The sequence below is a fragment of the Delphinapterus leucas genome, chromosome 14, assembly GCF_059928025.1.
Source record: "Delphinapterus leucas isolate spDelLeu-1000000601 "Yukka" chromosome 14, BTC_Dleu_Yukka2, whole genome shotgun sequence".
Classification (NCBI taxonomy): domain Eukaryota; kingdom Metazoa; phylum Chordata; class Mammalia; order Artiodactyla; family Monodontidae; genus Delphinapterus; species Delphinapterus leucas.
Window position 1 is genome coordinate 51,333,986 of NC_143142.1, and position 20,365 is coordinate 51,354,350.

At 37.5% G+C, this 20,365-nt stretch overlaps 2 protein-coding genes across 14 annotated transcripts in view; one reads left to right on the top strand and one right to left on the bottom strand.

The window, feature by feature from the left end:
- The window catches only part of TPGS2 (tubulin polyglutamylase complex subunit 2), a 56,566-nt gene extending 52,576 nt beyond the window's left edge, over nucleotides 1-3,990 (bottom strand). Inside the window, exon 1 of one of the 2 annotated variants that reach the window (XM_022587013.3) lies at nucleotides 3,602-3,990. In XM_022587013.3, coding sequence (XP_022442721.1) covers nucleotides 3,602-3,683 — 82 coding nt within the window. In that variant the 5' untranslated portion in view covers nucleotides 3,684-3,990. The remainder of the gene's footprint in view (nucleotides 1-3,601) is intronic. The other variant, XM_022587015.3, reaches the window with a different exon arrangement.
- KIAA1328 (KIAA1328 ortholog) overlaps nucleotides 3,831-20,365 on the top strand; it is a 370,157-nt gene continuing 353,622 nt past the window's right edge. For 11 of the 12 annotated variants that reach the window (XR_016387626.1, XM_089895086.1, XM_022587006.3 and 8 more), the window contains exons 1-4: nucleotides 3,831-4,146; nucleotides 10,213-10,248; nucleotides 10,968-11,110; nucleotides 18,702-18,796. Coding sequence is in view for 11 of the 12 variants with exons in the window: in XM_089895086.1 (XP_089751212.1) it covers nucleotides 3,846-4,146; nucleotides 10,213-10,248; nucleotides 10,968-11,110; nucleotides 18,702-18,796 (575 nt within the window). In the remaining variant the exon portion in view is untranslated. Of the gene's footprint in view, nucleotides 4,147-10,212; nucleotides 10,249-10,967; nucleotides 11,111-18,701; nucleotides 18,797-20,365 lie in introns of those variants that run through there. The other variant, XM_089895093.1, reaches the window with a different exon arrangement.

The window sequence follows — 20,365 nt, forward strand, 5'->3', positions numbered from 1 at the left end:
GTTATAGTCCAGATTTCTATTACAGTCTTTTCATGGTGATTTAGACTTTCTCTATCAAGTTCCTGAAAGTTCCTCCAGCCACTTCCCAGTTCCAAAGACACTTCCATTTAGGTATATGTTACAGCAGCACCCACTTCCAGGTAATAAAATATGTACTAGTTTTCTATGCTGCATAACAAATTACCACACTTAGCAGTGGTAGGACTGAGGATCCTGTTCTCTTGATGACCATGAGCTAGGAGGCTGCTCTCAGCTCCTAGAAGCCACTAGCAGTTCCTTGCTATTGGTCCTCTCCTAGGATCTCTCACAACGTGGCAGCTTAGCTTTTCAAAGCCAGGAGGAAATCTGCCTGACTTCTATATCCTCTTTTAGAATGCTCACCTGATTAGGTCAGGCCTCCCTAGGATAATGTCCCTTTTAAGTCAAAGTCAACTGATTAGGTACTTCAGTTACATACACCAAAAAATCTCTGCCTTTGTCATATAATGTAACCTAGGCCATAGAATGACATTCATCATCTTCACAGCTCCTGCCTATTTTCAAGAGTAAAGTGTTATACACAGGTAGGTGGCATTGGAGGTCATCTAAGAAATCTGCCCACCACTTACATTGTACTTATACCCTTTCAAATGCCCTTTTAATTTGTCATTATAGATAACAACTGGTACATCATTCTTCCACTCTCCTCCCACCTTTGCTTTAGTCTTATATGTATGTACTTATGTATGTTCATGTGTATGTGTCTGTATGAAAATGATGCTCAGCATCAGTCTTTTTGCTGAAGGTTCCCCAAGCTATATTTGATTTGATGAAATCTATCCTCCAGTAGATTCCTCAGGAAGGGTTCATGGGTATAGAATTCCCTAAGTTCTTTTATTTTAAAGACAGTTTGGCTAGATATTATATCCTTGGTTCACACTTTCTTTCACTGAATTTTCTATACTTGTTCGTGTATTTTAATTTTGTTTGGAGTTTAGACTTACCATTTTCTTCTGCTTCACAGTTGTTTTTTGGTAAGAGTTTTCCTCAGCTGTCTGTTTGACATTTTATTTCCTGATTTCAGCGTTAGTTCTCTATGGGTTTTACTTTTCTCTCCTTCATTTTGCATTATTGTGCTGTTCAAAAAGATTTCTAGGTTAGTGACACTAGTTTCTAGTTTCTGTTGATTGTTCCAACTAGCCTCTTCATGGGTCTGTCTGCTTGTCACAGAGCCTTCTAGTAGTGAGGGAGTGTGGCAGGAACAATTAGGGTCTGGCCCTGTAATTTGTTGCTTTTTCTCTTTTTATTCAGCCATTCTGAACAGATGGTATTCTTTGTCTTTAAGCAATGCTGAGAGTTTGGTTTTGGATAAAAATGCAATTGTGGAGTTATTTCATATCTTTTAGGGAGGTTGTTTACCATACACCCACCACTGACTACAGCTGCCTTGTTTTAAAAACTCCCCTTAATATATTATCTTTTCAAACAAAAAACAAATGTGAAAAAATAATATACAGGCATACTCATTTTACTGCACTTTTTTGTGCAGTAAAATTGTTTTTCTCAGGTATTGGGTTTTTTACAAATTGAAGGTTTGTGGCAACCCTGCATTGTCAGATGATATTTAGCATTTTTTAGCAATAAAGTTTTTTTTAAGGTATATACATTTATTTTAGACACAATGCTATTGCACACTTAATAGACTACAGTATAGTGTAATCATAACTTTTATATGGACTGGGAAACCAAAAATTTGTGTGTCTCACTTTATTAGGATATTCACTTTATTGCAGTGGTCTGGAACCAAACCCCCAATATTTCTGAGGTATGTCTGCAAATGATTTTCGACTTGTGCTTTTTAACTTGAAATTATTAGGTTTTGATTACGTTTATAAATAGACTGTTTACAGGAGGCTAGATTTCCGAAAGTTTAACAGAGTCAGTTAATTCCTCACGTAGTTTTTGACTTGTAGCTATTACCAGTTTGCCGGACATGTGAAATGCTTAATAGATAGAATATATTAAATGCATAAATGAAATTTAAAATGTTTACAGTCAATTATTTAGGTCTTTAAATCAAGCTGACAGCTTAAGGGAAATTTAGTTGGCTTGACTTGAGTGGATTAAACATTTATCAAAAGAAAATAACTTCTTATTTAGAGAAAACTTCCTAGACTTATAAAGATACTAATGAAGCATGCCTGTGGAATAGCAAGACCTGCCTAAGTCCAGGAGTACAAGAAGCAACAGGGCAGAAGTTTGGATAAGAATGAGGAGATAGGATATGGGTGGTCTTGATGATTAGACCTCTCCTTGCCCTACTCTATAATTTCATTTCTAAAATCTATCACTTCTCCCAAACACATCAGGATGTTTCATGTCTCATTTACTGTCTTAGGCACTGGGGAATACAGGGAAGAGCAATACAAAGTTCCTATTCTCATGGACTCCTACTACAGAAAAAAAGACAGACAAAAAAACCAACCAAATAAATATATAATTTCAAGTAAAATATATAATTTCAAGTAGTGACAAAGCCGTGAGGATAAAAATAAAAGTGGGTTAAGGGAACAGAGTAATAGGGAAGGGTGTTATTAAGACTATATTCAGGAAAGGCTTCTCTGAGCTCATGGTATTTAATCAGAGATCTGAATGAAGTCGGAGACAGACATTGACAGGAAGAGAATTCCAGATGCAAGGTCTAGTAAATCGCAAAAGCCTTTAAGTGGGAATAAGCTTAGTGTGCTAATGGTACAAGGAGGCTACTGCGGCAAAGCCAGAGTGAAAATAACGTCAGAAAGACAGATGAGGGCAAATTATAGCAGACTTGTGGGCCATGGTATAGAATTTGGATTCTATTATGAATGCGATGGGAAGGCACCGAAGCATACTGTTCCGGCCTGCTTAGATTGCCTTCCTCCTTAGTTATCTGGCTAACTCCCATTTGTCTTTCAAAATTTAGCATCATCTCCCGTGGGACGTATTTCTTAACTCTCCAGGTAAGGTCAATCACCTCCTCCTGTGTGCTACTTCTGAGCGATAATAGATTATTGAACTGTGTTTGTGTTTCATTTCGTTTTATTTTATTGTTGCCCCAGCATGTAACATAGCGGTGGGTACTAAGTAAAGGTTAGTGCTTATCAAAGGTTAGTAAAGGAAAACCACCCATTCATTCAATGGTGCCAGCCTTGATTCCTCTGGACCACTTCAGGTGCCATGTACGGGGAGGCGCATGGGAATTGGTACCCTGAGAGGCTGGCTGCAACATTCCCCCAGCTCTCTCTGCTACCAGAGGCCAAGAAGGCCTCTCGGGACAGCCAACCCCCAACTGTCAGGTGCCTGCTGTCTCCCCTTTGAACATCTATGCCCGACCTTCTTGGGCCCTGTGGTGGGACTTCGGGTGGGGCGACCTTCGAGCTTCACATCTCTGTATCCACACTCCCCGCAAACCCTTCCCCGGCCTAGTCAAACACCCCATTCCCCACTTTCCCCCTTAACAACGGAAGTTACAGCCGCGATGCCCACTGGCCTACAGGGTCCGGCTCTTGCCTTCCCTCCGTGCTTCCACGGCACACCCCTCGTCCCGCAGTGGCCCCCCCCACGGCCCCCCCGTCCCACTCACCTAGGATGCGGGTGACCCCCAAGGTCAGCTTCTCCAGGTGCGGCTTGTTGCTGCCCAGCAGCGGGGGCGGGGTCTCCTCCATGGCTTGCGTCCCAGCTCCGCGCGCGGTCTGAGGAGCGGCTGGGACAGGGCGGGGGAGCGGGGCGGCCGGGAGGGCCGGACTCCGCCCGGGAGGCGCGGCCGTCAAGTTCACGGCATGCCGGGAGTTGTAGTGCTCGGAGCCTGAGAGCAAGGCCGGGCGGAGATGGGGGGCCCGGGCTGCTCTGGGAGCAGCAGTCCCACGAGGCGCTCGTTCCCGCCGCCCCGGCTGGGGCTCCACGCCACGCCGCCGGGACACAGCGACTCCACCGCCCGGACCCTCCCGCCCCGCCGGGGCCGGCTGCGTAAGCGGGGGCGGGCCTCTGCGCAGTGCGGCCAATCGGGACCGGGCCTGGAGGCCGGGGTTGGACGGCCTCGGCGGGACGCCCTGAGTGGCGGTTGTTTCAAGATGGCGGACGTGGCGGGCCACTCCAGACCCGGCGCGGCGGCGTTCTGGAGCCGCGACTGTATCCTTTGCCCGCCTGGCAGGGGGCGCCGGCGCTTTCCCCGGTGCGGCGAACGGTCGCGAGGGACGCGGAGCGCAGGGGAGAAGCTTGCCGCGGACCCCGGTGGCGGGGCCGTCCCGTCCGGCCGCCGTCCGGGTGCTGGGCTATGCTCTTGCTTGGGTATTAGGTGTCAGAGAGCCTGCCCTGTCTCCAGGCTGGAGTTCAGGCGTGGGGACTCAGCACAGATGTTTCCCAGCCCTCCTTGGCGGTGAGCTCTGGAAAGATGGCCTAGAGTCTTGGCCTCTCCTGGGGCTGGAAGGGTCCCTCTGCCCGGGATGACCTCCGGCCGGCCTAGTCTATTCGGAGTGAGCTTGTGGAGGAGTGCATGGTGTTGGGTGGTCCAAGAGCTTTTTGTCTTGGTTTAGGAGTGTCCTCAGTCTGCGTTGTTAAGAGTAAGTCAGGACCTTGTCGGACTTAGAAGGCCTGTCATTGGTGATTTATGTTCATACTGAGATCTTTGGAGAAGTGTGGACTTGGTTTCACGCGGACATGATCTGGTGATGATGATTATGGAATAGGACGCGATGCAGATTTTAGGGCCTGGAAGTGGTGTTGATTTGCATGTAGATTGCGGGTCCCACTAGCAGGACTGAAGTTCTTGGGTTGTTTTATGGTAGAGAAGCTGTGGCGCTTTTATCCTTGCGGTAGTATTCCCAGATTAGTATCTATGATGAGATGTTTGACAAAACTGGTTCTTTCCCTGTGTTAGGTAGACTGTTCTAGGCTGATCTTTGGTTCTGATAATTTGCTTCATGTTAGAGGAGTGTTACCTGAAAGGAAGGCATTCAGTGTACTGGGTGCCCGCAGAGGCAAGTCTTTTTGTCTGTTTACTAGGATTGGTGATGGCATTGTTGGAAGCATTGCTCTTAACTTTGGCAGAATCATTCTTTGCACATTCTGCTTAGCTCTCAGTAAAACTTAGAAAGTTGTATTATCAGTTACCCTTGTTGAATTACTAGGATTAAAGTGTCATGCCGTGGAAAGTGGGATATTTTTGCATTTCTTGTTGCTCCGTGTTTAGTGTTATGCACTTTCTAAACATAATTACCACTTGTGTGTGATAGGTCGGTGGGAATCAAGTGAAATCTTGTACATGGTGGATAAAAGCACACTGATGCACTGTGCAAATAAAATATTTTTTTCTTTACCTATCAGTAGAATATGTACACTGGGAACAAGTGGGCTGAATTAGGAAGTTAGGAAATTGGGATGAGTCATACTTTCTCATGAAACATTACCTCTGCATTGTTAGAATTTTGTGATAGAGATATTTGAAGATTATTAGCTTATAATGTGCTTCTTTAGTGTAATCATTTTCATAACCATCCATGTGGCTTTGGTTATTATTCCTTAACTTTCTGTATAACCAATGCTATTGTGCTGATACAGAATATGTAAGAATATTGTTCTGATATAGAGTGTGTGTGGGGCGTGAGGAGGGGAGACAGTCTGTTGCAGTGGGTCTGATTAAGTTAATAGGTATGTAAACTAAATCTATGCTCCTGGTCTTAGCAACCCTGTACTCTCAGTTATTCGTGCAGTCATATTACTCCCTATTTCATATAGAAGTCACATAGCCTTCCTTTTGTCTTACACTCTCCCTTACTCTAAACATTTATGTAAAATACTAATCTTCCCATTCAAAGTGGGGAGTTGAAATTATATGGGGAAAATGGTGATGATTACGTTCTGTAGAAATTCAGATGCTTGAAAGGAATTGCAAGGTTACCACTATCACCCTTCCTATTCCACATAATGACCAATTAATATCCAGTCTCAGATATTTTCATTTTAATCTCTATAGGACATAAAAGCAATGTCAAATATAAATTTGTTACTGAATCTTTGCTAAAAAGCATAACAATAATTATCAATCATTTGATTTAGTCACGTGTCTTTTGATCTTGATCTCTTTTCTTGTCACAATGATGACTTCTCAGACCACCCCAAAGCATTTATACTTAGAACTTTCAATAGAAAAAGACCAAAAATTATGCACCTATAATCTGGTATTATTTTCACACTATTGAAAGATTTTCAGTGTTTCACCTAAGCAATTAGAGAAATATGATTGAGCGATTTCCTAGTCCTGGATGTTTCTGTCATCTGAGGACAGATCATCTGTGACTGAATATCACCTTTTTCATACTGTTGTTCTTATGAGTTATGTATCTCCTGCACAGTATGATTCAGCAGTGCTGTTTTGCACAAGGTATGTCTTTATACCCAATGTGTAAACAATGAGTATGCCATGTTGTCATTTATGGCTTAAATCTGCAAGTAGAATATGCCCCTTCGGCCATAAACTGCTTTCCTCCTTCGTTATAGCTCCTGGTAATATCAAAAGAAGTTAGTGTTTCTTCAGTATCTAAATTTGCTGAAGTGCACTCAAGTGTATTATCATTAACAATATTATGAACTTGATGTTAGTTAGAACTGTAAAGGACCTGGTCAAAACATTGCAGTAGCTATAATCTCTGCCATTGAGTTTTTAATTAAAAATAGAGACTTTACGTTGATGTTAAAATAATATACTAGTCAGGAAAATAGTTGTGGTTAGTAATAATAACATGTTGTTGGTAAGTGATTCAAACTCATAAGGTTAGGGTAGAGTGGGAAGTACTAAGTTTATTTTCTTCAGATCCTGGTTAGGGTAGGTATACTTACTTCTCTCTACCACTTCTGCCTTGGGTTTCTCATTACTACTTTAATTCCAGAAACTTGGGCATTAAAGGCTCTTTATAATTTGCTGTACTTGTCTTATTGAGGCACTTCCAAATGAACCAAGTAGAACTAAGGTGGCACATAGAACCCAATAAGAGGTCCAATATACATTTGGTATATATTGTGTCTCTTTGACTTTGCCATAAAATATATGTATTTGTTGGGAATCTTTGTATTTGAAGAAGGTGAATATTTGGGTTCTTAAGATAAAGAGCTGAAGATAGATTACAAATGATTAGAAAGGATAGGTTGGATGGAGACAATTTCAAATATTTCTGTCTTATTTATAAAAACTTTTGTTAAGGTCTGTTTATTTAGCATTTTTATACTTGAAAAGAAATTTGGCATGGATGTAGCTAGTGGGTTTTGTGTGCATATTTTGAGTAGGACAGAAAGAGAAAGATAACACTGAGTTGTTGGACAGTGCCTCATAGGATTAAATAAATATCAATTTCATTCGTTCATAGATGGTTTACCATGAGCCAGGCATGCTTTGACCTTAGGTGATACAACATTGAACAAAACGATGCAAATCTTCACCCGCTTGCTGCTTACATTTTAGTGAAATGAGATGAGTTCATGAATAAGTAAAATAATATTATATGTCCAGTGATTACAGGTGCCATGGAGAAAAATAAAACAGGAAAAGTGTAGCTATCATGGGGGTCTTTTGTGTCTGTTTTTATGCCAGTACTGTACTGTTTTGATAACTATAGCTTTGTAATATTTTGAAACCAGGAAGTGTGATACCTCCAGCTTTATTCTTCTTTCTCAAAATTGCTTTGTCTAATTGGGGTCTTTTGTGGTTTCATAAAAATTTTAGGATTGTTTGTTCTATTTCTGTGAAAAATGGCATTGGAATTTTGATAGAGATTGCATTGAATCTGTAGATTGCTTTATGGACATTTTAACAATATTCTTTCAGTTCATAAGCATGGAATATCTATTTGTGTTTTCTTCATTTTCTTTTATCAGTGTCTTATAGTTTTCAGTGGATAGGTCTTTCACCTCCTTGGTTAAGTTTATTCCTAGATATTTTATTCTTTTTTGATGCATTTGTAAATTGGATTATTTTCCTAACTTGTCTTTCTGATAGTTGGTTATTCTTATATAGAAATGCAATAGATTTTTATATATTGATTTTGTATCCTACAACTTTTGTTTATAAACAAACTGAATTTATTTATTCGTTTTAACAGTTTTTTGGTGGAGTCTTTAGGGTTTTCTATATGTAGTATCATGTGACCTGCAAATAGAAGCTTGTGAAAGCTTCTACAGTTGGTTTTTCTTAAAGAAGTAGGAAGCAGAGTTATTAGCTTAGAGTAAGGATGGGGGAGCTGGCATCTGGTTTGAGAAGAGAGGAGAAAGTGTAAAATACTTGATGAGCTTCCAAATCAAGGTGCAGCTGAGTGGGGTCCTCAGTGGCTGGTCTCTTCCAGCTGTTGAGCAGGCTCCTTTGTGAATGATCCAGAGAAGTGTAGTATGTTTTCCAGGACTCTGTTATGTCAGTCTTTCCATAGGTCATCCTTGGAGATGGAGAATGTTCTGAAAATTCATCACTACTTTATACTCTAGTTGAAGACACTGCTGTATGGAACATGTCCTGGGTCATCTTGAATTTTTTCCGCTGGGTACTTTCTCCCATGTGTATATTTCCAACAGCAAATGATTAAACATTTATTGAGCACCTGCAGTGTGTGCAGTCCCAAGGGATGTAAAAAATGAATCTGCTGTTAAAGAGTGTGCACAATTTCATTTTGTAAGGATTTTTTTTTGGATTGTATGTCAGTGAATTTAGAAATTCTTTCTCTGCTCCAGTGTTAGTTGCAGTCAATTTCCTTGGACTTGTGGGGTCTAAGTTTTTGCTTGTTTACTTGTCTTATGTGCCTCCTAAAATTTTCTAAGCTCCATCCCTGATGTCTAAGGAAATTTAAAGTTTTTAAAGGCCCTATCAGCCAAAAGCTTAAAGCTGTGATAGTGCTGCAGAGAGCTGTTAGAAACCACCTGGCAGTTCAGACAGTAAGCACCATCTTTGTGTTCCATAGGGATTCTAGGCATTTCCAATCAGCATTCCTTGAAAAGATTCCATTACTAGAATTGATTCTGAACTGAAATATATTGATTTTTTAACATGTTATTAATCCACTGTTTTATTCCAGCCTTTTCCCAGGAGGAAATAGTTAATAATTGGTTTGTCTACAAATTTTGGAAAAGAAAGTGTTTTATGAAGTAACAGAAAACTTTAGTATTTTCTAGATCATTTGGAAAAAATTGTTTAGACACTTACTTCCTGGAAGTGTAATAGAAGGTTATCAAATGGTGGACATACCTGGATTTAGATATAGTTCTGAATAAAATTTTATTTCTGGAAAGTAAACTTTCTTATTATATTGGTTCCCTTTCTATAGCAGTGTTCTAGCCTTTCTGAATTTCTCCTTTTGAAATTCAGAATAGTTCTTTTTGTCTTAAATTTCTTCAACTTGTTAAATAGTAGGGTTTCTTGAGACATTTCATGAATATACTGCAGAAGAATAAAAAATGTTTTTTGTGTTGGCATGATTGACTTGCCCTCAAACAGTGTTTGTTCTTCAAAGCTGAAGCTCACTTTGAAATTACAAATTCTTTTTTTTAATATATCTTTATTGGAGTATAATTGCTTTACAATGTTGTGTTAGTTTCTGTTGTAAAACAAAGTGAATCAGCTATAAGTATACATATATCCCCATATCCCCTCCCTCTTGAGCCTCTTCCCATCCTCCCTATCCCACCCCTCTAGGTCCTCACAAAGCATCAGAGCTGATCTCCCTGTGCTATGCAGCAGCTTCCCACTAGCCATCCATTTTACATTTGGTACTGTATATATGTCAATGCTAAAGCTTACTTTAAAATTAAAAGCTAAAGCTCCCTTTGAAATTACGAATTCATGCCTAAAATAACTTGTCATTCACCGATGGTGAGCAAAATGGAGTATTTAACTCCTTGTTTACGAAAGGAAAGAAGATGAAAGGAAACTAATTTGAAGTGTATGTCACTTGGGAATAAGCATGGATAAACCTTTCATGGAACAAGGCCTTCCAAAATTTTTACAAAGCAGATAGTTGTGAATATATAAAGATTAACTTTAAAGGATTATTAATTTTCCTACATTTATTTTAATTATGGTGCTTTCTAGTTTTGTTTTTAAAAGCTAGTTATAAACTCCCAGGTCAAAACAAATTACAAATTATAACAGAAATACAGAACAGCAATGTTTGGATGTTGGATAATCTTTTCTAGTATTTTCCTTTATGTCTTCCTGCATAGTTTCTGATGAAGAACAGTCAGTAGTGTATGTTCCAGGTATGATTTTATGCATTAATTTGGTAAACTTCCTTTGCTTCTTAAGAGTTAGGAGAAAATAAAAACATTAGGAGAACTTTGCAGGTATAAGTAGATGCAGAACAGTTCATCAGAACCTAATTTTTTTTTTTTAATGTTTGGTATGACCCCACTAAGGTTTGAAATACTGCCTTATTTTAGGGGCTGGCTGGGCAAGTCAGCTTTTGATGAATTTACAGAATACTTCATTCATGTGTTAAAGAGCAAGAGATTCTTTTCTTGTCGTATTACAAATAATAGTTTAAATTTTATATTTCAAAAAAATGTGAAAACTTCTTTATATAGTGTTTATGTAATAGACTTTAAAGCTTACATACTGGTTGTTAAGAGATGAGTAGTAAAACTGAACCACTGGAGGCATCCTAATTATGTGAAGAATCAGATTTTTAATTTTCAATAAGTTAAGGTATGTATGGTATGTTGTAGTTTATTGGTTTTAATGTGACTTACGGATGTTCACATCCCCATTTAAAAATACTTCAGTTGAATCTTTGCATGCAAAACGTCATCTTTTCATGATTCATTATTTATTAACAGAGCCTTAAAACGAAGTTTATAAAGTAAGAGATTTCCCCATCAAGTGCCATAAGTAGAGGATATCAAGGAAGAGGTTGGTGGGGGGAGGGTTTAAGAGAATGAAAAGATATAATTTTGAAATCTTGTTTGATGGAAATCCTTAGGAATTTCTACAGAAGGAAATATCAGATCAAGACACAAGATGGTGAATCCAAAAGCTGATGTTAAACTTAAGACTTCCAGGGTGACTGCTACTTCAGTCTCCATGGAGTCTTTAAAAGGTGCAGGGGATTCAGTAGATGGACAGGTCAGTAATTTCTTTTTTTCTTTTTCTGTTTTTTTTTTTTCCTTATTCTCCAGTCTTTATAAATGCTGACCAGTAAGTCATTTTTTTGTGCTGACCAATAACTGATAGATAAGGGTAGAAGAGCCCTTGAAAAAACATTAGATGATCTACAAGCATTTTTAAAGATACAGAGGATTCTAGGATGCTTTGCTTAGTATGAATATAAAATGTGTATTACTCATTTTGTTCCAAAATGTCCAGGCTTGCTTTAAGCCTTAGTTAAGAAACATTTATTGTCTTAGTATGTCTCCAAAGACTTAAATCCTGATCTGTGTGGAGTTAGTAAATCAAATTGACAACTTTTTTCTTTTATTAGGTGTCCTTTGTGATTTTTGTTCATGTGAATTTGTTAGTTGATGATGGATAAACCTTTGTATATAAGAAAATGCTTTATTAAAACAAAATTAGCCTGTATTATTATTGTTATTATTTCCTTCGTTTGGCAAATAATATCATAAAGACTTTATTTTTATAGCTCAGTCATTGATTTCTCCTTTGTCTTTCTTTGCCTCTTTAATAGTGTCTGTACCTTCCTTTGGTATATGCTCTATCTGATAGGTTTATTTCACTTTACTTTTTGTTATATTTTGTCTCCGCAACCAGAGTTTAACTCAGGGTTTGGCAATCTATGACCTGTAGGCCAAATCTGCTTCTTCCTGTTTTGTGAGTAAAGTGTTACTGGAACACAGCCACTCTCAGTCTTTTAGTGTTACGTTATTGCCACTCTCGTATTACAATGGCAGAGGCGCTGTAAAGATGAATGCTCACAAAGCCAAAATCATTTGCTATCGAATTCTATATAAAAAATGTTTTTCAGTCCCTGGTTTATGTTCAGATATTGAAATTTTCAATGTCTAGTTTGTTACTAATTACAGTTGACCCTTGAACAACACGGGTGTTAGGGGTGTTGAACTCCGGGCAGTTGAATATTTGCGTATACCTTTTGGCTCCCCAAAACTTTACTAATAGCCTACTGTTGAATGAAAGCCTTACTGATAACATAAATAGTCAATTAACACATATTTTGAATGTTATATGTATATTTACGTATACTTTACGCATTCATGACACACCTTTTTTCTTAATTTTTTAAAAATATTTCTTAGGCTCTGTGGTTCGTCTGCAAGCTTATTCAAATTATTGTAAATCTCCAAAAAGTTTTGCAATATATTTATTGAAAAAAATCTGCTTGTAAGTAGACTTGTGCAGTTCAAACCCATGTTGTTTAAGGGTCAGCTGTTTTACATTTAGTTATCTACAGGATTTAACTGTGATTAGCTCAAAAAGCCTGCCTATGTTACTTATATCCCCAGTGTGTACACTTCACACTAGGATGTGAATAGTTGAATTTGCAAGTTCTTATCAAAAATTGAAAGTATTTTTTCATATAATGGTTTGTGTATTTTATAATGAACAGAAACTATTCCCCATTCATATCAGCTCCTGGCAGCCACTAATCTGCTTTTAGTCTCTCTGTATTTGTCTGTCCTGGACATTTCATATAACTGGAATAATGTAACATGTGGCCTTTTGTGACTGGCTTTTTTCATTTAGTATAGTGACTTCAAATTTCATCTATGTTGTATCATGTATCTTTACTTCATTTCTTTTTATGGCTCAATACATATTTTGTTTAACCACCAGTTGAAGGACATTTGGGTTGTTACAGTTTTTGGCTATTATCAATAATATTGCTGTCAACATTCATGTACAAGTTTTTGTGTGGATGTATGTTTTCAATTTTCTTGTGTATACACCTAGAAGTAGAATTTCTGGGTCATATAGTAATTCTCTGTTTACCCTTTTGATGAACTACCAAAGTAGCTATACCATTTTACATTCCACCAGCAATGTATGAGGATTCCAGATTCTCCACATTCTCACCAACACTATATATCCATCTTTTTAATTTATAATTGTCATAGTGAGTGTGAAGTGGTATCTCATTGTGGTTTTGATTTGTATTTTCCTAATGGCCAATAATGATCATCTCTTTATGTGCTTCTTGGCCATTTGTATGTGTTCTTTAGAGAAATGTCTATCCAGATCTTTTTCAATTGGGTTGTTTGTCTTATTGATGAGTTGTAAGAGTTCTTTATAGATTCCATCTCCAAGTTCCTTGTCATATATATGATTTGCAGATATTTTCTCCAATTTTGTGAATTGTCTTTTCACTTTCTTTATTTTTTTAAATAAAATTTATTTATTTTTATTTTTGGCTGCATTGGGTCTTCACTGCTGTGTGTGGGCTTTCTCTAGTTGCGGTAAATGGGGGCTTACTCTTCGTTGTGTTGTGCGGGCTACTCTTGTTGTGGAAGGAGCACAGGCTCTAGGCAAGCGGGCTTCAGTAGTTGTGGCTTGCTGGCTCTAGAGCGCAGGCCCAGTAGTTGTGGCACATGGGCTTTGTTGCTCTGCGGCATGTGAGATCTTCCCAGACCAGGGCTCGAATCCGTGTCCCCTGCATTGGCAGGCAGATTCTTAACCACTGTGCCACAAGTGAAATCCTCTTTTCACTTTCTTATTGGTGTCCTTTGAAGCTTGAAAGTTTTAAATTTTGATGAAGTCCAACTTATCAGTGTTTCCCTTTTATTTATTTAATTATTTATTTGCTGTCATATCTAAGAAATCATTGACTAAACCAAGGTCTCAAAGATTTATACCAATATCTAGGAGTTTTATAATTTTAGATATTACATTTAGGCTTTGATCCATTTTGATGTAATTTCTGTATATGCTATGGGTAGTGACCCAACTTCATTCTTTTGCATGTGGATTTCCAGTTGTCCCAGCGTCATTTGTTGCAAAGACCATTCTTTCTCCTTTGGTTGTCTTGCCACCCTTGTTGAAAATCTGTTAATCATAAATGTGTTTGTTTCTGTAATCTCAATTCTATTCCATTGATCTATATTTCTATTTTAATCGCAATACCACACTGCTTTAGTATACTGTAGCTTTGCAGTAAGTCCTGGAATCAGGAAGTGTAAATACTCCAAGCTTGTTCTTCCTTTTCAAGGTTGTTCTGGCTATTCTGGGTCTTTTGCATTTCCATAAGAATTATAGAATCAAGTTGTCAATTTCTGCACAAAAGTCAACTTGGATTTCAGTAGCAAATGTGTTGAATCTTTTTTTTTTTTTAATGTTGAGCCTTCTTTTAATTTATTTATTTTTATTTTTGTCTTTGTTGGGTCTTTGTTTCTGTGCGAGGGCTTTCTCTAGTTGTGGCAAGCGAGGGCCACTCTTCATCGCGGTGCACAGGCCTCTCACTGTCGTGGCCTCTCTTGCGGAGCACAGGCTCCAGATGCGCAGGCTCAGTAGTTGTGGCTCACAGGCCTAGTTGCTCCGCGGCATGTGGAATCTTCCCAGACCAGGGCTCGAGCCCGTGTCCCCTGCATTAGCAGGCAGATTCTCAACCACTGCGCCACCAGGGAAGCCCTGTGTTGAATCTTTTTAAAAAAAATTTTTAAAGTTTTTAATTCAAGTATAGTTGATTTACAATGTTACGTTAGTTTCAGGTGTATAGTACAGTGATTCAGTTTTTTATGTATATATTGTATATATACCTATATATTATATATAGGTATATATATTTTTTCTTTTTCAGATTCTTTTCCCTTATAGGTTATTACAAAATATTGAGTCTAGTTCCCTGTGCTATACAGTAGGTCCTTGATGGTTATCTGTTTTATATATATATATATATATATATATATATATATAGTACTGTGTATATGTTAATCTCATAAATTAGATTGGGAATCTTTTTTTCTTAATTTAAAAAATTGTTTAATTCAATTTTTAAAGGTTACTTTCCATTTACAGTTATTACAAAATATTGGCTATATTCCTCGTGTTGTACAATACATCCTTGAGCCTATCTTACACCCCACAGTTTGTATTTCCTACTCCCCCACCCCTATGTTGTGTTGAGTCTTTAGATCCATTTGGAGAGTACTCTCAACTTAATGCTATTAAGTCTTCCAGTCCTTGAATATGGTGTGTAAAATGTCTTTCTATTTATTTAGGTCTTCTTTAATTTCTTTCAGTGATGTTTTATAGTTTTCAGTGTACATGCCTTATACTCCTTTTGTTAAATTTATTTTCAAGTATTGTGTTTTATACTTTTTGGTACTACTATTAACGGAATTGTCTTCTTAATTTCATTTTTGGATTTTTCACTGCTAGTGTCCAGAAACACAGTTGATTTTTTTTTCCTGCTACCTTTCTAAATTCATTTATTAGTTCTAATCTAATAGTTTTTTGGTAAATTCCTTACAATTTTCTATATATAAGATCATGCCATCTGTGAATAGAGATAGTTTTACATACCCCTTTTCAGTTTGGATTCCTTTTATTTCAACTGTCTTCTAAAGAGATTTAAAAATGCAACAAACTTTATAGCAAGTTCATTTTTCCATACTGATAGTCTGTTGGTCCAGTATCATTTATTAAGAGGACCATTCTTTTCCCCATTGAATTACCATGATGCTATTATAATTCAAGGAGAGACTTAAAATTTCACTACAAGTCTGGCAACTGTGAGAGGAGAAAGAAAGAAAGATTGACTAGGAGGAGTCTCAGACTTCCTTGCAGTCTGAGGTAGTGTCTGTCTGTAGAGATGTATCCTTCCCTTATTATAGCATAGCATCTTTTTTGGCAACCTCTATCCTGAATTTTGTGTTTGTCATTCTTTTGTTTTTCTATATCAGGGGTTGACAAACTTTTCTGTAAAGGGCCAGATGGAAAATATTTAGCCTCTGTGAGACACATGGTTTCTGTCTTAATTATCTAAGTCTGCCACTATAGTGTGGAAAAAGCCATATGTATGTCAATGTATAAAAGAATGTGCATGGCTGTGTTTTGTTTTGTTTTTAATTAATGTATTTATCTTTGGCTCTGTTGGGTCTTTGTTGCTGCACGCGGGCTTTCTCTAGTTGTGGCAAGTGGGGGCTACTCTTTATTGTGGTGCGCAGGCTTCTCATTGTGGTGGCTTCTCTTGTTGTGGAGCACGGGCTCTAGGCACGCAGGCTTCAGTAGTTGTGGCACGTGGGCTCAGTAGTTGTGGCTCACGGGCTCTAGAGCGCAGGCTCAGTAGTTGTGGTGCATGGGCTTAGTTGCTCCACGGCATGTGGGATCTTCCCGGACCAGGGCTTGAACCCACGTCCCCTGCATTGGCAGGCAGATTCTTAACCACTGCGCCACCAGGGAAGTCCCCCATGGCTGTGTTTTAATAAACCTTTTTTACAAAAACAAGCTTTGGGCCAGATTTGGCTTGCAGTCCTAGTTTACCAACCCCTGTCCTATATGGTCTAAACATGTATTTATTTTTTAAACAATGTTTAGTTTTATATATATTTCAAACTTTATATAAATGATCTCGTATTGTGTGATTTGCTTTTTTGTTCAACATTATGTTCCTGAGATTTATTTATGTTGCATATAGTTACATTTTATTTCCTTTCACTGATATTTCAGTCAGGGTTTAGTCAGTTATTTTAACTGAGAGTATTTAATATAAAGATTTGTTAAATTGGTGCTGGAGAACTGAAAAGCAAAAAGGGCACACTAGGTTATCGTGTAGGTAGTAACTGCAAGAAACAACCACCATCTTTAGGGCTGGGAAAACAGAACAAGTTGGAATTATTAAAACCTAGAAGCTTGGAGGGGGAGCCACTTAGAGCTGGAACTTTGACCTCCGATGATGGGAAACCAGCCTGACTGGTATTGCTATCCCCAAGCAGATATGATAAAGGCTGGTTCTATGAGGGCTAGAAGAATTACCAATTGGAATCAGCTGTTCTTGCCAGGGTAAAGATCGCTGACAGGGGTGGCACTGATAGAAACAGGAAGCAAAGAGAAAGGAATGTGTCCTTTCTTCCTCTAAGAGCCTCTGGTTCTTCCTGTGGGCAGAGTTTAACAGAATGTTGTGGCAAAGAAGAAATGAAGTTTGCAGAGTCTCAGCCTCAGCATCACAAAACAGAGTGTGGGGGATGGGTTTGAAGATGAATGTCAACAGCGTTACAACCAGTAGCTACAGAATTCCATTGTATAAATATACCACAGTTTAACTCTGGTTGACAAACATTTGTGTTTTCAGGTTTTTGCCTAAACACAATGCTGCTGAAGTTCTTGCCTGTGTGCAAGGGTTTCTGTTTTTTGTTTACTGAAATTTCTTTTAAAGCGTTTTCAGCAGTTTTTCCCATTGCCAAATCCAGTGACTTCTTTTTATATTGTTTAACTTTTTTGATCATTAGCACCAGTAACCCCACATTCTTCTTGAAACATTTTTCTCCCACAGTGTCGTATGCTCCTGATTCTCCTCTTGTCTTTTCAAAAGTCAATTTTAATTTATTTTCATCGGTTAGGAGATGATTTTTAAAAACTAATATTTTTTTAAGGAAAAAATCTAAACATTATCAATAATAACATATGGCTGAGTTTTAAATCTTTAAAACTCTGACTTGAGAGCCAGACCCACATTTCTAACTTCCTGACTAAACATTTCCACATGAATATCCTCCTGGCATCTTAAATTGACCATATCTAATATCTAAAGCCAAACGCGTTTAATTTTTTTTTTTTTTTTTTTTTTACCGTATCCTCTTTATCATTTCCTTTTTCTCCCCTGTCTTTTCCATATTTGGGTAGCAGTCATTCCAGGATTCATTTTAGGGGTCTTGGATTATTCTTGGCCACCTGAAGTAATTGGACTAACCTACTTCGTGGTTACGCAAATGCCAAGGATTCTTTTTTTTTTTTAACATGTTCCTTTTACATGTTACCTCCAGTTCCCTTGTGAATCCCTAGGTTTCATGGCTTTAAAGCCCCCCTTTGATGTTCAATAACTAGGAGAACTTTTTATAGCACAAGAGATAGGATAGTACAGTGGGTAAGAACATAGACTCTGGAATCAATGCTTGAGTCTTGATATTGCTACCTAACTGCTATATTCCTAGGCAAGATGTGTAACCTCCTCGTAGAATAGCAATAATACCTACCTAATAACATTGTGAAAATTAAATGGATAAGTATAAAATACTTAGAATATTCCTAATAATACTAGGTATAATGTTATCTATTATTACTATTACTCTTTGGTCTAATACCCTTTGGAATGAACCTTTGGATATATTGAGAGCTTAGAACTGGTGATTCTGCTGCCAGCCTTAGTACATCTTTAAGCAGCCGTGGGGCTATGGTGTAGGAAAGATTCTCAGTATCTTCCATTAGGTGTTTGTTTCTGTGACATTCATCAAGGGAAAGTTGTTTCCTTAATACTCCGTAACACTTAAGCAGGCACATTTTCGCCTAAGAGTTCTTTCTGTGTGCTTTTCTGTGTAAATTTCAGATGTCCCCTGGTGGACAGATAGTTCCTTAGCCTGTGTTGAGTTCACAGTAGGTTTAAATGAAATGGGTAAATAGTGTTCTATTTTACCAGATAAAAGAGATCCAAGAAATTTCATCTCCTGTGCTTATTTTAAGAAATTTCTCAAAAAGTCTTAAAAATTGTTTTTTGTGAAAGTTGATCAGAAGGATTTTTTTTTTTTTTTTTAAGAATTTCTGCAGGGGAGGAATAAAGAGTGCATCATTGAAGGATTTATGTCTTGAAGACAAAAGACGCATTGCAAACTTAATTAAAGAACTGGCCAGGTGAGACAAAACCTTCTATGAAATTCATTACTATATGAGAGAGTGGTTTTTTTGAAAATAGAAAATTACAAATATGTTCTCATGTCATTGTGTCATTGTGTCATTGATCTTATGGGAGCAGTGACTTTTAGAATAAAAGGTATCCTGTGGTGCCAAAAAGAAAAGTAGAAAAAAACGTAAAATGGAAAAGAAACACTCTCCAGTTATGTTTTCTGGTTTAATTTCCCAAATTGTTTCATGGAAATGTCTGCAGCAGTCATTTATCAAGAGGGAACATTTTGAAACTTAGCTCTGCTATTGATGTAGGTTGATATTGTAATCAGAGGCATAGCACTTTGGTTTTGCTTTAGTGTCTGAAACAGAAAAGAACATTCATTTTATTGTCATCTTTCACAAGAATACTAGTTGTCATTTTGCTAACTTCTGATACTTTCAAGTAAGGGATTTTAAATTTTGAGAATGAGAGTTCTTAGCTGTTTGGATGTACTATTCCAGTTTATTAATGATGTATATGAAGAGTATTTACTTTGTATAATTTTTTGTTAATATACATGTCAAGTTTTGGGGTCTTAAATAATAAATGAAGATGCTTATAGAGGAATGTGTTAATATAAATTATAAAAGTTAAGTTTAGGGGAAGACCATACCTAAAAACTGATAAAATTATATTTATTTTTATCATTGAATTGCATGTTTGGAAATAGTAGGTCTTTTTCTTCTTTCTCTATTTTTAATTAAAGATAACTACATGAAGTGTTTCATTTTGAGACCTTAAAAGAATGTTAGTAGAGGCTTTTCTAGAAAGACCGAAGTTAAAAATTACCTTATTAAATCATAGAATCACAGGTATAAAAGATGACAAAAAGCAGTGATGTTTTGGGGGCTTAGGTTACAAGGTCTGAACTTTCAAAGTACATGCCTTAGTCTGAATTTGATATGCCACCTGAGATAAGCAGTAACCTCTTTCACTAGAATTCTTTGACTGTTCTGTTCCCTGAGGTAGAGTTTTCATGATCTCAGGTAGTGTTTTTTGTATTGGGAAAATATTTAATTGTTAAACATTTAATTTATGATCATCTCACAAGGATTTCTACCACGAAGATGGATGTGGATGTCCTTAAAGCAATTACAGTTAGTTTGACTTCATATATACTGGTCCTGAATTGCCATTATTGTCCTGACTGATACATTTTCAGCTACCAGGCTTAGAGAGTACTTGACATCTTAGAGTATATTGTTTCGGTTTCAGTAAACTTCTGCTTTCTAGCAAAGTGCTCAATTCTTGGTAGAAGGTCATTGTGTTAGTACAAGGTTAATATTAGTACAAATTTGACTGCTAAAAACCCCTGTTATTACTATATTAACTATTAACATACAGGTATGTGGGAATAATGTATTCTTGGTTCCTTGAATTTGCTAAGTTTCCTCTGCTGGATATTTCAGTCTATGTTTTTCTACTCATACTTGCCAAACTGTGTTTTTTTTTTTCAAGACAGTTTTGTGCTAGTGGGAAAGTAGAGAGAATTCCATGTACTTCAAACACTGGCAATAAAACATTTCTAGCCTTCA